Genomic DNA, 17055 nt, shown 5'->3' on the forward strand with positions numbered 1-17055 from the left:
AAAGATACTCTAATATATTTAATATGTGTTTTTCGATGTGTATATATCCCTGACAAAAGAGTGTTTTATATAGTATATATATTTTGAATTTACAAAATGCTATTGTGATCTAAATCTTGTTCTGTGTCTGGGTTTTATTTCACCCAACCCTGTATTTCAATGATCTATGCATGTTGCTATTTTTAAATTTTGTCAATTGCTTCCTCTTCTACATGGTATTCCATAGTATGCATCCACCACATTTTCTTACCCATTTCTCTAGCAGGGAATAGGTTGATTGCCTCCAACTCCTTGATTTCTCAAATAATTCTGTCATTAACATCCTAAAACAAGTCTCTGGATCTGCGGGTGAGACTTCCTCTGGAATATTTAGAGAAGAGTGGGATTTCTGGGTTGTAGTATATTTGCATATGTAATTTCTCTAAGTACTGCCAGATTGCTCTCCAAAATGACTATACCAGTTTATGTCTACACATTATATGTGAGGGTTTCTTTTTTCCCAAATCCTTGCCAGTACTTAGTATTATTAGATTTACCATTTTGTTTTTAAATCTGGTGAATGTAAAAGGGGTTTCTGATTACTTTCATTTGCATTCATCTGTTAATAGTATCTGTACTTGTAGCCATTTGGATTTTCCCTTCCATGAATTGTCCTTTATTCTCTTTACTTTTTTCGTATGAAGTCCTTTTGTCCATTAGAATGAGGAATTATCAGAATGGATTTTCTTTTGTTGAGAGCAAGAGAAAGAGACAGGGAGAGAGAGCATGCATGGAGGAGGAGGAGGGGCAGAGGGAAAGGGAGAGAGAATCTTAAGCAGGCACCAGCCACTTCCAGTACAGAGTCCAACACAGGGCTTAGATCATGACCTGAGCCAAAATCAGTCAACATTAACTGACTTGAGCCACCCAATTGCCCCAAGGATGGATTTTCTGATCTTAAATTACCTTTGCTTTCCTGCGATAAATCTTTTTTTTTTTTTTTAAGGTTTATTTACTTAAGTAATCTCTACACCCAACAGGGGGCTCAAACTCACGACCCCAAGGTCAGGAGTTACATGCTCTTCCAGTTGAGCCAGCCAGGTGCCCCCTGGGATAATTCTTGATCAGAGATAGTGTGTGTTTTGAAACATTGTTAGCTCTTATTTTTGTTCATAAGCAAAATGGGCTTTATATTGTTCGTATTCAATTTTGAAATTGAGGTGAGCCCAGCCTCCTAAAAGAGTTGGTCAGTTTTTCCGTTGTTTTCTCAGTCAACTTTTATGTGATTAGAATTACCTTCTATTTAGAAGGTAGTTGTAAAACCCACCTATAAAAAATCCTCTGGGCCTGAAGCTTTTTAAAGGTAGAGGTCTCTCATTAAAACTTCATTTTTGGGGCGCCTGGGTGGCTCAGTCGGTTAAGCGTCCGACTTCGGCTCAGGTCATGATCTCACGGTTTGTGAGTTTGAGCCTCGCGTTGGGCTCTGTGCTGTCAGCTCGGAGCCTGGAGCCTGCTTTGGATTCTGTGTCTTCTTCTCTCTCTGCTCCTCCCCTACTTGTGTTCTGTCTCTGTCTGTCTCTCAAAAAATAAATAAATAAATAAATGTAAAAAAAATTTTTTTAATTTCATTTTCTAGTAAATAAGAGAAGAAACTTTTTTTTTTAATTTTTTTTCAATGTTTATTTATTTTTGGGACAGAGAGAGACAGAGCATGAACGGGGGAGGGGCAGAGAGAGAGAGGGAGACACAGAATCGGAAACAGGCTCCAGGCTCCGAGCCATCAGCCCAGAGCCCGGCGCGGGGCTCGAACTCACGGACCGCGAGATCGTGACCTGGCTGAAGTCGGACGCTTAACCGACTGCGCCACCCAGGCGCCCCGAGAAGAAACATTTTTAAAGGAGAAAAAAATTATTTTCTTTCAACTCAAGACTGTCTAGTTATTTCCTCTTTTTCATTTTGTATTTTATTTATTTGCATGTTCTTTTTTCTTTTCCTTTAATCAGACTTGCCAAGATTTGCTTCTCAGTTTTTTAATGACTCATATTTTGCTTTTTTTAAAAAGTCTTTTCCAGTGTTTTGGGATTTTCTTCCTCTCCTTTCCTCTCCCCTCCCCTCCCCTCTCCTCTCTTCCACTCTCCTCTCGTCTTTGTTTTTATTTAAATTTGGCCCTTTATCTTCTCCCTTCGTGTACTTTTTGTTCTGCTCTGTTAGTCTTTATCTAGCTTCTTGAATTGATGGCTTAGCCCAATTATGTTTACTTTCTTGGGGGGGGGGGCGGTGTTCTGAGTCTCTGCTGTCTTATTCAACCACCTTCATCATTTCCTGATGTCCCAGTTGTGTGCTGTCCCAGTCCTGCCAGTAGGGATTCTGAGCCTGGAAACTGATATTCCTAAGAACTGTCTTTCTTAGTTGTTACCATCTAACCTAAACTGAATGGAAGTGTGGCAGCAAGAGACCACTCACAGAGCTGTCATGTTGACCTCTGTTTTTATCAGTTCCCCAGTCTATCCAGGCCTAGGTTTGCCATGATGTCTCCATCCAGCTGCTCTTCTGACCTATAGCAGTAAGTGTGGGTAGGGTCAGCAAGGATGGCCCAGGAGAATAGACCTCAGAAAGGCACAGATAGAAAAATCTAACCTGGCCCTATTTCCCTCCAAGCTGCCTTGTACCTCCCCACACAGTGGGACCGAAATCACCATCTGGTATTTCAGTGTTTTTTCAGAATTTTGTATTCAGTTCTAGGATCCATCAACCTTCTACAAAGTAACTGTGGCTCTTCTAGAATTGGTTTTCAGGAAGGGGGCCAGTTGCTGTCTTGGCTTCTTAGTTTGCCCCCTACTTAGGAATTGAACCTCATACTGAGATTAAAGATGTTTGGGTTTGGGGCGCCTGGGTGGCGCAGTCGGTTAAGCGTCCGACTTCAGCCAGGTCACGATCTCGCGGTCCGGGAGTTCGAGCCCCGCGTCAGGCTCTGGGCTGATGGCTCAGAGCCTGGAGCCTGTTTCCGATTCTGTGTCTCCCTCTCTCTCTGCCCCTCCCCCGTTCATGCTCTGTCTCTCTCTGTCCCAAAAATAAATAAACGTTGAAAAAAAAAAATTAAAAAAAAAAAAAGATGTTTGGGTTTAAAGATCCTAATAAGGGGTGCCTGGATGGCTCAGTCGGTTAATGTCCTACTCTTGATTTCGGCTCAGGTTATAATCTCATGGTTTGGGAGTTTGAGCCCTGCATCCGGCTCTGCACTGACCGTTTGGAGCCTGCTTGGGATTCTCTTCTCCTCTCTCTGTCCCACCTTCTTTCTCTCTCTCTCTCTCTCTCTCTCACACACACACACACACACACACACACACACACACACACACAAAAAGTCTAGTGGCACCTGGGTGGCTCACTTAACCAACCAACTTCAGCTTAGGTCATGATCTCGCGGTTCATGAGTTTGAGCCCCGCATCGGGCTCTGGGCTGACAGCTGGAGCCTGGAACCTGCTTCGGATTCTGTGTGTCCCTCTCTCTGTGCCCTTTCCCTACTTGTGTTCTGTATCTCCTCTCTCTCTCTCTCAAAAATAAATAAACATTTAAAAAAACTTAAAATAAAAAAGTCTATAAAAAAGTAAAGATTCTAGTAAATAATACATGAGATGTATTAAGCCTAACTGGGTGGAGGTGCAGCAGCTGCGCCTTTATTTATTTATTTAACTTTTTTTTTTTTTTGAGAGTGCGTGCAGGCGCATGGGGGATGGGCAGAGAGAGAGGGAGACCGAGGATCCCACGCAGGCTCCGTACTGAGAGCAGAAAGCCCTGTGTGCGGCTCGAACTCACGAACTGTGAGATCATGACCTGAGCGGAAGTCAGATGCTTAACTGACTGAGCACCTGGGTGCCCCCGCAGTTGTGCCTTTTGCTGGTTAGAGAATGCGAACTGCCAAAGACTGGCCGAGAATGGAAGCCTGAGGCTCTTGGTGTGATTTTGACAACCCTGCGTCTCCACTGAGGTGATCCCATCTCCCTGTAATCTCTGTCCTAGGGAGCAAGTGTCCTCCCTTTTCTGCTCTGCTATAGATAGCAGTGCTGGTTTTTAACTTTTCTGTCTGGCAATATTTCCTGTTAATCTTGCTTTATACAGTCCTCTAATTCCGGCTGTGTGGGTTTGATTACCTTCTCTTGTCTATTTGGCAGGAAATCTTTCTAGTCCTGTGTGTAATGTAGTGTTTGTTAGATATTCCTGGTTGGTCTGCCATCATTCTCCTTGCTCTGCACACTAGCTAAACAGTCTGCACTAAATTAAACTCAAGAATTTTGCTTGGCATGCTTTTTCACAAAACCTCATCCCCGATTAGAGAATTTAAATAATAACACAAGAGCCATAGTGGTCTCTATCAGACTTAAGCTCTGTTGCGTCACTTGACCCATAGGTGGGGTGGGGTGGGGAAGGGAGGGGTCAAAACCACAATTTTAGGAAGCCTCTGGCTAGATTAGGCTAGCTAGAGAGGGCCCCACATTGAAGTCATCTCTGTTCATCTGTGAGACACAGCTGTTTGAGTAGCCCACTGACAAAAGGAGTCAGAAAAAAATCATCTCGTTTCCTTCACACATCTGTCTCTTTTCAGCTTTCCTGTATTTTCTAGTTCCACAGCCTTGGAACTTCATTCATTTGAACTCAGAGCAGTTCTTTCACCGTGCGTTTCAAATTTCTTTTTATTTTGAGAGTCACTACCCTAACTTACTTTGAACTACACCATGCTATGTATAGTTAGTAACAGCAATTATTGTCAACATCAATGAAGCTGACATTTACCGAGCGCCTACTTCTGATGCTTTATAGCCACATCCATATATCCATATCCTACTAATAGAGAGACTGTGATAGAGATAGTTTTAGGGAAGATGCAGGGAAGGTTGACATCCTATTATTTGCCAAGTAGTATGCTAGATACTTTAAATAGTCATTTATTCCTTATAGTGCACGTCTTGGGAAGTAGTACTATCTCAGTTGTACATATTGAAAAACTGAAGCTTAGAAACGTTAAAGGATTTGACCAAGGTGTCAGAATTAGAATTCTAACCAAGATTGTTCTAACTTCAAAACACATGTTTTCAAACCACCTTCCAAAACTGTCTGACATTGTGCACTTGCTCTGCACTTGTTCAGTAACACTTGCGTGTCGTGCACTGAGGATAGTCTCACATCTTTCAGATATAAATCCTGCTCTCCAAGTAAAGATAAGACATATATCAGTATCTGTAATTCAGAGTAGGCACATGTCTTGCTATGAAAGGTCCCAGTAAAGTGCCAGGGGGCATTAGAAGGCGGAGAGTTTATTGCAAACTGAGAAGTTCAGAGGGCAGACAGACTGGAAGAACTGCCCTCTGAGCTGGGCTTTGACACATCAGGGTTCGTTTCCCCAAGGGAACCTAGAAACTTCTTTGAAGGAGTGGAAATGGCACGAGCAAATACAGAGATGGACAGCGCAGTGTGCGTGATTGTGAGCATGTTGACAGAGCCCTGGAAAGTATACTTGAAAGAAACTCTGTGTTGCAACTTATTTTTCAGAGACCTGTGAAAATTTTTCTTTTCTTTTCTTTTTTTTAGCTTACAATTGAGCATGAGTCTTCTCATGATTAGTGAGAATGTAAAATTGGCTCGTGAATATGCATTGCTGGGGAACTATGACTCTGCCATGGTCTATTACCAGGGAGTTCTTGACCAGATGAACAAGTATCTGTATTCAGTCAAAGATACCTATCTCCAGCAGAAATGGCAACAGGTGAGAATCGTGGCTGCTGTATGTTTTAATGGTGTAAGTACTCAGAAGAGAAGACGTGGAGGTTGTCAGGGCTTTTTGCAGTTATACATGAAGAGTGATTTGTTACATGGATTTGTATACAATGTTACTTGAATTTTTTTTTTTTATATTAGTAATAGTCTACATTCACCATCATCGGTATTATGAGTTCTCAGTTATAGTTGTTGGAATCTAATAGATGAAAGAAATAATTTTGACCTTTTTTTCTAAATCACATTTTTTACCTTTTACGTGGTAAAATTAGAATGGACTTTATTAAGCCATTGTTGAAACTACAGATGGCACCCGCATCTCATGGGTACCGTACTTTCTGTAGACTGTTAGGAAGCAGACTATATTTGAATCCCATTTGAGGAATGTTAGTCACTGAGGACCAATAGAAATTTACAGGTGGAAAGTGTAGAAGTTATAAGTCCACTTGAAGGTGGCATTTCTAACAAGGTTCAACTTTATCACAGAGGAAAACAATATGACAGAATTTAATAGTCTTTTTGAGCTGGTCTTCTCGGTTGAATATTTCCCTCAGATTCTACTAAACTGCTTCTTTGATAGTATTCCATACTTGTCCTTAATTTCTTTAAAAGAGAGAAGTATCCTACCTCTTTGAACTTAAACCTTTTCCCCTAAATCTGTCTGCATGTCCCTTACATTACCAGAAGAGGGAAATAGTTTATTTCATAGAGTCTTAAGTTTGTCACTGAAAGATTTTTGTTCTGTAGGCTGGAGACTTTTATTTTAGAAGTCTGAGCCTTTTTTTTGTAAAGATACTAAATCATTTAGCTTTGTTTTTTAAAAGACTTTTTTATTTTTATGTAATCTCTACATCCAACATGGGCTCAAACTCACAGCCCTGAAATCGAGAGTCACACGCTCTACCAACTGAGCCAGCCTGGCACCCCTCGTTTAGTTTTAACACAAAACATCACCAACTTTATTTCAATATTTTGTGTATGTTGGTTTTAAATTGAGTCAGCAATGCTTAAAACAATCTTGGTTGTGTGTGAATTAGGCCATTTTCATCTGAAGCCATATTTTTCAAACTGTGGGTTGCAGTCCGTGAATGAGTTATGAAATTAGTGCATTCTCATCACCATTTTGAGAGTCAGTCACATACCATGAAAACCATTAGAGAATCAACTTAGAAAAGTATTATTCAAACTTTCCAAAAAGAAAGTTCTAGCTATCGTCAATTTGTTATGTAATTTGAATATGAATCATAAGTCAGGAACGTGGCTTAATTATTCAGAATATTTAATTCATTTTGTCTTGCAATTGAAAACAAAAACTTAATCGTTCTTAAAATTTTGACAGAATATTTGGGTGTGATTTACAGTATAGCTGATGTCAAAATGGAGGTTTGAATCTGTAATAAATGGCCCTAGTTTAATCTTGGCAGTGAATTATCAGTTACAGATATAAAGAGTCATATTCTCCGTTGAAACCAGGTTTGGCAGGAAATAAATGTGGAAGCTAAGCATGTTAAAGATATCATGAAGACACTGGAGAGCTTTAAACTAGACCACACTCCACTGAAAGCTGCCCAACACGAGCTTCCAGCATCCGAGGGGGAGGTCTGGTCCCTGCCTGTACCTGTTGAACGAAGGTAAGTAGACACCTTTTAAGAAACAAATTAGCATAGGAAACTGACAACATTGGTCACATCTAGGAGGACTAGGTGGCAGGGAGACAGGAACAGGAGAGCATTTTTTACTGAATGCCTTTTATAGCGCTTATACTATGGGTCATCTAACTATGACCTATATGACCTATATCAATAAATTGAACTTAGGTGGAAATAAGCCGAAAACATGCTTTTGTGAATGAGCTTATAATAGTGGAGACATTATCTGAGGGAAGGAGCATGGGGCTGAGAACTGAAATATCTGGGCTCTCATTCTATCTTTTCCACTTTCTGTAGTTTTGGGAAAAGCATGTAACCTTTTCTAGGCCTCTAATTTTTCTTATGTAAAGTGAGGAAGTTAGATTAAAACAGTGGTTCTCAAATAGGCTATCACAGAATACTTCTATTCATCAAAATTGCTAAAATGAGAAATGGGCTTTTTAAAAAAAATAGTTTAATAAATTTTTTAAAGTTTATTTATTTATTTTGAGAGAGAGAGAGAGAGAGAGAGAGAGAGAAAGAAAATCCCGAGCAAGCTCCACACTGTCAGTACAGAGCCTGACTCAGGGCTTGAGCTCGTGAACCGTGAGATCATGATCTGAGCCAAAATCAAGAGTCAGATGCTTCACCGACTGAGCCACCCCGAAAAATGAGTTGTTTTTTTTTAAGATTAATTTTGAGAGAGAGTGCAAGCGGGGAGGCGCAGAGAGAGAAGGGACAGAAGATCCAAAGGGGGCTCCGTGCTGACAACAGTGAGCCCAATGCAGGGCTCAAACTCACAAACCATGAGATCGTGACCTGAGCCGAAGTTGGACACTCAATCTACTGAGCCACCCAGGTGCCCCAAAATGGGCTTTTTGATTCACAGAAAATAAATAAATAAATAAATAAATAAATAAATAAATAAATAAATAAATAAATAAAATGTTCTCTATTTTAGGTTTCTCTTTGACATTTTCCCCCCAGGTTCCTATTACCTGTAGCTGGCCAATATCACTTTAGTGGTGATATTTCCGGAATGCTCTACACAGCCATTTGTGCTTAGTTTCACTGCACATTTTTTAATGGCTATCACTTGTCTGTTTCACTGACATAATAGATTTCCTAGTTTGTATTGTGGGTTTAAATATGCAAATATAGCATTCTGTGAAGAACACCAACTTGCAGATTCTTTGCCTCCTAATCAGTTTGAGAACCTTGCACTAAGACATTGCTCAGATGTTTTTCAGTTTCACGTTGTCATTGTAACTCTCAATTCTTGATTGTATTTTACAATAGGTGTTAGATATTGAGTGCTCACGTGTCCTAACCACTATTAGAGACTACACATGTTATTTCATTTATTCACAGTTAGCCTTTCAAATAAGCCATGTTCTTTTTTTTGTATTTTTTTTTTTTAATTTTTTTTTTTTTTCCAATGTTTATTTATTTTTGGGACAGAGAGAGACAGAGCATGAACGGGGGAGGGGCAGAGAGAGAGGGAGACACAGAATCGGAAACAGGCTCCAGGCTCTGAGCCATCAGCCCAGAGCCCGACGCGGGGCTCGAACTCACAGAGCGCGAGATCGTGACCTGGCTGAAGTCGGACGCTTAACCGACTGCGCCACCCAGGCGCCCCTTTTTTTTGTATTTTAGATAAGATAGCTTGAAGTACAGTGCAGTTAGATAACTTTTTCCCATTATCACAAAGCTAATAATTGGTGGAGCTAGAGTTTGAACCCAGATATATTTGATTACAAAGCTGGAATTCTCTGCCATACCACTTATTCTCAAACTCTAGTATACCTAAGATCTATTGGGAAACTCATTAAAATGTAGATGCTGGGTGTTCACTCCTGAGAGTCTGATAAAATACGGGCATACCTAGGAGATAGTTGTGAGTTCAACAAAGTCACATAAATATTTTGGTTTCCCAGTGCATATAAAAGTTATGTTTACTACTATACTGTAATCTGTTAAATGTGCAATAGCATTATGTCTTAAAAAAACAATGTACATACCTTAATTGAAAAATACTTTATTGCTGAGGTGCCTGGGTGGCTCAGTTGGTTAAGCATCTGACTCTTGGTTTTGGCTTAGGTCATGAACTCGCAGTTTGTGAGTTCAAGCCCCGCACGGGGCTCTGCAGAGCCTGCTTGGGATTCTCTCTCTCTCTCTCTCTCTCTCTCTCTCTCTCTCTCTCTTCTTGTGTCTCTCTCTCTCTGCCCATTCCACATGCTGTCCCTCTCTAAATAAATAAATACACTTAAAAAAATAGAATAAAAATATTCTGTTGCTAAAAAATGGTAACCGTTATCTGAGCTTTCAACAAGTTATAATCTCCGACCACAGATCACCATAACAAATCTAATAATAATGAGAAAGTTTAAAACATTACAAGAATCACCAAAATGTGACACAGAGACACAAAATGAGCAAATGCTGTAGGAAAAATGGCACCAACGGACTTGATAGGTTGCCACAAACTGCAGTTTGTAAAAACACGTCCAACATCTGTGAAGCACAATGAAGTGAAGCACAATACAACCAAGGAGGCCTGTGGATGACAGGTGGAGCTTCGGAGTCTGCCAGGGATTCTCATACTAGTGGTCCATGGGTCACACTGTGAGAAGCACATGCCACAATGCTCCCTTTCCACTTTATGATCAGCTAATGGGTACCGCCACTTTAATTTTCCTCTGCTCCAGGTAAAAGTACTAATATTGTGTTATTGACTCATAACTTTTTATTTAATTTTTTTTTTAATGTTTATTTATTTTTGACACAGAGAGAGACAGATCATGAACAGGGGAGGGTCAGAGAGAGGGAGACACAGAATCCAAAACAGGCTCCAGGTTCTGAGCTGTCAGCACAGAGCCCAACGCGGGGCTCGAACTCACGGACCACAAGATCATGACCTGAGCCGAAGTCGGCTGCTTAACCGACTGAGCCACCCAGGCGCCCCAACTCACTTTTTAATATTTACTAAATTTTTCCTTTGCTCATAAGCACTTATTTGTACTATTTTTTCTGTTATATTTTGGTTTTAAAGGGTTATGTATAATCTACATAGTTAACCATGTTCTTATTGGTTGTTTTCCCCTTTTTGTTATTATAAAGTCAGTATTTGTGGGTGAATCTTTTTCTACATTTATGATTACCTTTTTCTTAATTTCAGTAGAACAAATCATAGCTAAGTCAAGTTGCGTTTTTATTTTTTCTTGCCTAGAAATATGTTTTACTTCTATTTACTTTCTTTTTTCTTTCCTTTTTCTGGAGAATCATCATTTGGCCCATGTATTATTAGTCTGTTCGTGTTGCCATAACAAATTACCCCAGACTGGATGACTTAACAGAAATTTATTTCTTTATTTTTCACAGTTCTGAAGGCTAAAAAGTCCAAGATCAAAGTGCTAGCTAGTTTGGTTCCTGGTGAAGACTCTTCCTAAGCAGACAGCTGCTTTCTCTCTGTGCTTACATGGCAGAGGGAATGAGAAAACTCTGTGTCTCTTAGAAGGACACAGTCCTCACATCAAGGCTTTATTTAACTTTTTTTTTTTTAAAGTAGGCTTAACGCCCAGTGTGGGGCTTGAACTCACAACCCTGAGATCAAGAGTCAACATGCTTTACTGAATGAGCCAGCCAGGCACCCCCAACTGTAATTAATCCTGTACCCTAAATGGTTTCATTGGGAGTGAGGGATTTAACATAATGAAGTGGGGGAGGGCACATTCAGTCCATAACAGCCCTGTAACTCATCTCTCAGTCATTGGTAAGAACTTTCCAATGAATACATGTGCCCAGTGAAAATTTAGTTGATTTCAGTGTTTTGTTTTTTTTATTTTGAGAGAGAGCATGAGTTGGGGAGAGGGACAGAGAGAGAAAGAGAGAGAGAGAAAGAAGCAGGCTTCATGCGCAGTACGGAGCCCAATGTGGGGCTTGATCCCACAACCCTGGGATCACGACTTGAGCCAAAATCAAGAGTTGGACTCTCAACCAGCTAAGCAACTCAGACACACCCCCCTTTATTTATTTATTTTTAATTAAAAAAAAATTTTTTTTTAATGTTTATTTCTGAGACAGAGCATGAGTGGGGGAGGGGCAGAGAGAGAGGGAGACAGAATCCGAAGCAGGCTCCAGGCTCTGAGCCATCAGCCCAGAGCCTGATGTGGGGCTCGAACTCACAGACCGTGAGATCATGACCTGAGCCGAAGTCGGTTGCTCAACTGACTGAGCCACCCAGGTGCCCCATATTTTTAATTTTTTTTAATGTTTATTTTATTTTTGAGAGAGAGAGAACATGAGCAGGGGAGGAGCAGAGAGAGCACAGACAAATCATAGCAGGCTGAATCTGAAGCAGGCTCCAGGCTTTGAGCTGTCAGCACAGAGCCTGACGCGGGGCTCGAACTCATGAAGCGTGAGATCATGATCTGAGCCGAAGTCGGACGCTCAACCGACTGAGCCACCCAGGCGCCCTGTAAATTTCTCTTCTTTGACGTTATTTGCTGCATCTTTGTTTCTTCCTGTAGTTTATTTTATTTGCTCCCTCAACTGACTGTCCTTCAAACCTATTTTTTGTTAGCCTTCATTTGTACTTATGCTTAAGAGAGCTTGTTCTTTCTTGAACTCTGTTGGTGATTCTTGTCATCAGCTAGATTTTAGTCCATTTAAGAACAGATTCAGTTGATCCAGTTCTCTCTTCTATGGTTGTATGCAGAAATGTTGACACAAGGAGGTTCACTGAGCCTTTTATTTTTTTTTTATTTTTTATTTTTTTAATTTTTTTTTAACGTTTTATTTATTTTTGAGACAGAGAGAGACAGAGCATGAACGGGGGAGGGGCAGAGAGAGAGGGAGACACAGAATCGGAAGCAGGCTCCAGGCTCCGAGCCATCAGCCCAGAGCCCGACACGGGGCTCGAACCCACGGACCGCGAGATCGTGACCTGAGCCGAAGTCGGACGCTCAACTGACTGAGCCACCCAGGCGCCCCCACTGAGTCTTTTAGAGCAAAGATTAGAAATAGCTTCAAAGCTATAAATGTGATTTTGTTTTTAATATTTTTTAAAAGTCAGTTAATAGAGCCGCCTGGGTGGCTCAGTTGGTTGAGCATCCAGCTCTTGATTTTGGCTCAGGTCGTGATCCCATGGTTGTGGAATTGAGCTCCGTGTGGCGCCTGCATAAGATTTTCTCTCTCCCTCTACCCCTCTCCCTAACTCATGCACTCTTTCTTTCTAAAAAATAAAAAATAGGGGCACCTGGGTGGCTCAGTTGGTTAAGTGTCTGGCTCTTGATTTGGGCTCAGGTCACAATCTCACAGTTCGTGGGATTGAGCCCAGCATCGGTCTCTGTGCTGACAGCATGGGGCCTGCTTGGGATTCTCTGTCTCCCACTCTCTGTGCCTTTCCTTAGTCTCTCTCTCTCTCTCTCTCTCTCTCTCTCTCTGTCTCCCTCCCTCCCTCCCTCCAAATAAATACACTTTAAAAAATAAAATATAATTTAAAACCTTTTAAAGCTAGCTAGTATCCCTCAAATATCTTCTTATCTCACAATAAAACCCAAAGTCTTCATCATATCCTTCAATAGCACATGAGTCTTGTTTCCCTACCTCTAGGACCTCAGTTCTTACAAGTGTCTTTCTCTGCGAACAGGTCACACACACAGATGTTTCAGTTCTTTGCATTTGCCTTTTCTTCAGCTCAGATGTTTATGACTTGTTCTTCATTTCCTTCGGGTCTCGACTTAAATGTCACCTCAGGAAGGTCTCTGAGCAGATCTCCTACCTGAAATTCCACTGCACCCCAATCATAGCCCCTACCCTTCTTTATTTTTCTTGATAGCACTTAGCATCATCTGACGTACTGTTCATATCTTCATTGATGCCCCTTCTCCACACACATATACATACGTGTACGTAAGTCTATAAGAGTAAATGTTTTATTAAACTTATGTAAATGCTTTATCCCTAATGCATAGAGTAGTGCCTATCAATAGTAATAGTTCAGTAAATTGTATTTTGGATGAAAGAATAGCTAGCAGTAAGAAGTGGATAAAATGTGGTACACTTTATACGTAATTGCCATCTAGTCATTAAAAGCCATTTATGAGGTGATGATACAGGAAATGCCTTATGATATGAGGAGAGAAAATACGAGTGCATGTGTGTACATTGGTTCCTATTTTGTTTAAATGAAAGGCAACTATAAGAAGGTAAACTAATATGTTAAGTGGCTAACTTCGAATAATGGGGTTACAGGTGACCTTTATTCTTTATAGTTGATTATATCTCAGTTTTCTGTTTTATATTATTTTTCTAGTAAGGGAGAAATATATGTTTTAAAGAAATATCTCCACTTGGCCATCCAGGTGTCTAAATCCAAAATTGAACCCCCATCATTCCTTCCACATTGGTTTGGCTTTTTTATCCTGTCAAATCCTCATTCTCAATTTTCCGTGTCTAGGAGTATCCAAGTACATCTCTTGGACTCTTCTTGCTTACTGCCTTAAGCTAGGCCCTCGCCTCACGCCTCAATAACACTTGTAACCTGCCCATATCTCCCTGCTTTCTGTTTCGTTTATCAGCGTATCTTATACAGCACTAGACTTGTCATTCTAAAACCTTATCAGCAGCATTTAGCTAAGAGCCAAGCCTCTTGAACTGGTATTCAGATTTCCTACTTACTGAACCACCTTCTCTGTTCAGTATCATCTCTGAATGCTCACCATTGTTTTTATGGTTAGTGTCTTTAGAATCCTTTACCTAAATTATGCTCATTTAAAAAAAAATTTTTTTTAATGTTTTATTTATTTTTGAGACAGAGAGAGACAGAGCATGAGTAGGGGAGGGGTAGAGAGAGAGGGAGACACAGAATCCGAAACAGGCTCCAGGCTCTGAGCTGTCAGCACAGAGCCCGATGTGGGACTCGAACTCACAAACCGCAAGATCATGACCTGAGCCGAAGTCTGACGCTTTACTGTCTGAGCCACCCAGGCACCCCGCTTATGCTCATTTTGATATCTTTCCTTTTCTACACTGATTTTCTTATCTGCAGTTATACCCTTGTGTTTAGTTCATCTCCTGTGTTTCCAGGCCCAGTTTATTTTCGGTCTTCTTGAGGTCATTGATAGCACTAGATCTCTTTTACACTTTCTGGTATGCTTGCCTAGCTTTACGCATCTCTTACCTTTACTTGAGGTATTTGAGGATCGGCCTCTCTTACCTTTTCTATTGCTCATTTTAATGGCCCCAACCAAGTGTAGGACCCTGAGAAATATTTGAGAGGTATGAATCCTGCCTCAGAAATAAAGGTGACATAAGGCAACGTATGTGAATGTAAAACACTATACATCAGTTCTTGTAACTGTCCGTAGCAAAATGGTGAAATTTTATTAATTAAAATATAAGAACTATGATATATTCTAAATCAAATAGTGTCAACATAGGGCACACAGGTGGGTGGCTTGGTTGGTTAAGTGTACAACTCTTGATTTCGGCTCAGGTCATGATCTCACAGTTTGTGGGATGGAGCCCTCTATCGGGCTCTGCACTGTCAGCGCAGAGCCTGTTTGGGATTCTCTCTCTCTCTCTCTCTCTCTCTCTCTCTCTCTCTCTCTGCCCCTCCCCCAACTTGTACTTGTGCACACATGCACTTGCTCGTGCTCTATCTCAGGGAAAAAAATAGTGTCAACTTGCACATGTACCAGTGGATAAATGTGAATTCTGTACCTGCTGTGTTCGGTTCTTTTTATAAAACTCTTCCTTGATTGCTGTCTTGTCAGTTTCCAAAGAATCAGACTAATTTTTCATTAGTACATCAGTACTCGATGTACACTAGTTATTTCCTCTCAAAGGAGAGGTGATGATCACTTCTGTTATTTTTACCATATAACCATACTGCAGTCTGTTCTTCTCGTTAAATCTGTGCCAGATTTATACGTTAAATCTTAGATTTCAGTGACTTAAATTTATTCAGTCCTGTCTTGTATTCCGTTATTGCCTTGGTTTCGTTAGTTCATAAACTTTAACTTACACATGATAATGCGTCCATGTATATTTGGACTACCTCCAGGAGTTCATTATGATTTTCATGATCTTGCGTCTAATTAGGCCCTCGCCAGGACCTAGAAAACGCCAGTCTCCTCAGTACGGTGACCCTAAGCCACACAGTAATCGACCAAATACAACTGCCAGAGTTCACCGTTCATCTGCACACAGTCTGCACAACGACAGAGGGAAAGCTGTTCGTTGTCGGGAAAAGAAAGAGCAAAATAAAGGAAGAGAGGAAAAGGTAACTGTTACTGATTTTCATAAATTAAATATTTATTAACTTAAAAATGAAGACACTATAAATTTTGATAATTGTTAGTGGTTGAAACCACCAGACTGTATAACAAAACCTTAGTCATATTCCACCTAGGATTTTCCCCACTCACTATTAAACAGATATTTTGGGGTATTTGTTGTATCTTTATATCTTGATATAATTTAAGACTTGGAAACAAGTTGCAAGCATGGTGTAAGGAATTTCCATATATTCTTTACCCAATTTTAGCAAATATTTTGCCCCTTTTGCTTTATCATCTACTTTCTATATACTTTTTTTTTTTTCTGAAGCATTATGAGTAAGTTGTAGATATCATGCCCTTTTACCCTTAAATACTTTATAGTGTATTTCCTAAGTACTTGGACATTCTTTTCCATAAACACAATCTGTTGTCACAAGCCATATATTTTACATTGATCCATAGACCCTCATAAAATTCAGCCAGTTATCCCAGTAATGGCGTCAAGAGCTCATCTAGCCTCGTGCAGCAAGAGAGCACACACTGCATTTGGCTGTCCTGTTTCCTTAGTCTCGTTGCTGTGAAAATGTTCTCGGCTTGCTCTTTTTGTTCTTGCTGTTTTGGGCCTGGCATTTTTGAAGAGTGCAGGCCAGTTATTTTGTAGAGTGCCTCTCTGTTTGGGCTCTTCTGATGTTTCCTTGTGATTAGATTAAGGTTATACATTTTGGGCAGGAATACCATTGAAGGGAAGTTTTGTTCTTTGCAGTGTATTATGTAAAGAGGTACAGGATGTTTATTTGTCCTGTGACTTGAGATAAATTGGAGTGCTTTGTTAGGGTGGTGTCTGCCTGGGCTCTCCACTGCGAAGTTGTTCTTTCTCCCTTTATAATAATTTGGGGGGAGACACCTTGAGACTATGTCAATATCCTATTTCTCATCACCATTTCATTTACTTGTTTTAGCATCCAGTGATCCTTGCCTAAATCAGTTATTCCTATGACAGTTGAAAAATCATGGTTTTCTAATACAGCAAAACCTTGGTTTGCAAGCATAATTTGTTCTGGAAACATACTTGTAATCCAAAGCACTTACATATATCAAAGCAAATTTCCCCATAAGAAATAATGGAAACTCAGATGATTCGTTCCAAAACCCAAAAATATTCATATAAAAATGATTACAATACTCTCATATAATACAGAATAATAAAGAAAATACAATATATAAAGAAGAATAAGTAAATTAACCTGCACTTAGCTTTGAAAACTTTCGTGGCTGGTGTGAGGGAGATGAGACAGAGGAGGGTTATTGTGTAGGATGACTTTGACTATCACTAACGGAATCACTGCTGTCTATTAGCTCAATAGAATCTTTTTCTGCACGGAGGCCATTG

The 17055-nt window shown here is 40.3% G+C and overlaps 1 protein-coding gene across 1 annotated transcript in view; it reads left to right on the top strand.

Annotated features, from left to right (window-relative positions):
- KATNA1 (katanin catalytic subunit A1) overlaps window positions 1–17055 on the top strand; it is a 41928-nt gene that overhangs the window by 6828 nt on the left and 18045 nt on the right. Inside the window, exons 2-4 of the mRNA XM_047102401.1 lie at window positions 5567–5741; window positions 7226–7383; window positions 15487–15667. Coding sequence (XP_046958357.1) covers window positions 5580–5741; window positions 7226–7383; window positions 15487–15667 — 501 coding nt within the window. The 5' untranslated portion in view covers window positions 5567–5579. The remainder of the gene's footprint in view (window positions 1–5566; window positions 5742–7225; window positions 7384–15486; window positions 15668–17055) is intronic.

The sequence above is a fragment of the Lynx rufus genome, unplaced genomic scaffold, assembly GCF_022079265.1.
Source record: "Lynx rufus isolate CCGP_SWC_20201006 ecotype Redwood Valley unplaced genomic scaffold, mLynRuf1.p SCAF_6, whole genome shotgun sequence".
In the NCBI taxonomy this organism is placed as follows: Eukaryota; Metazoa; Chordata; class Mammalia; order Carnivora; family Felidae; genus Lynx; species Lynx rufus.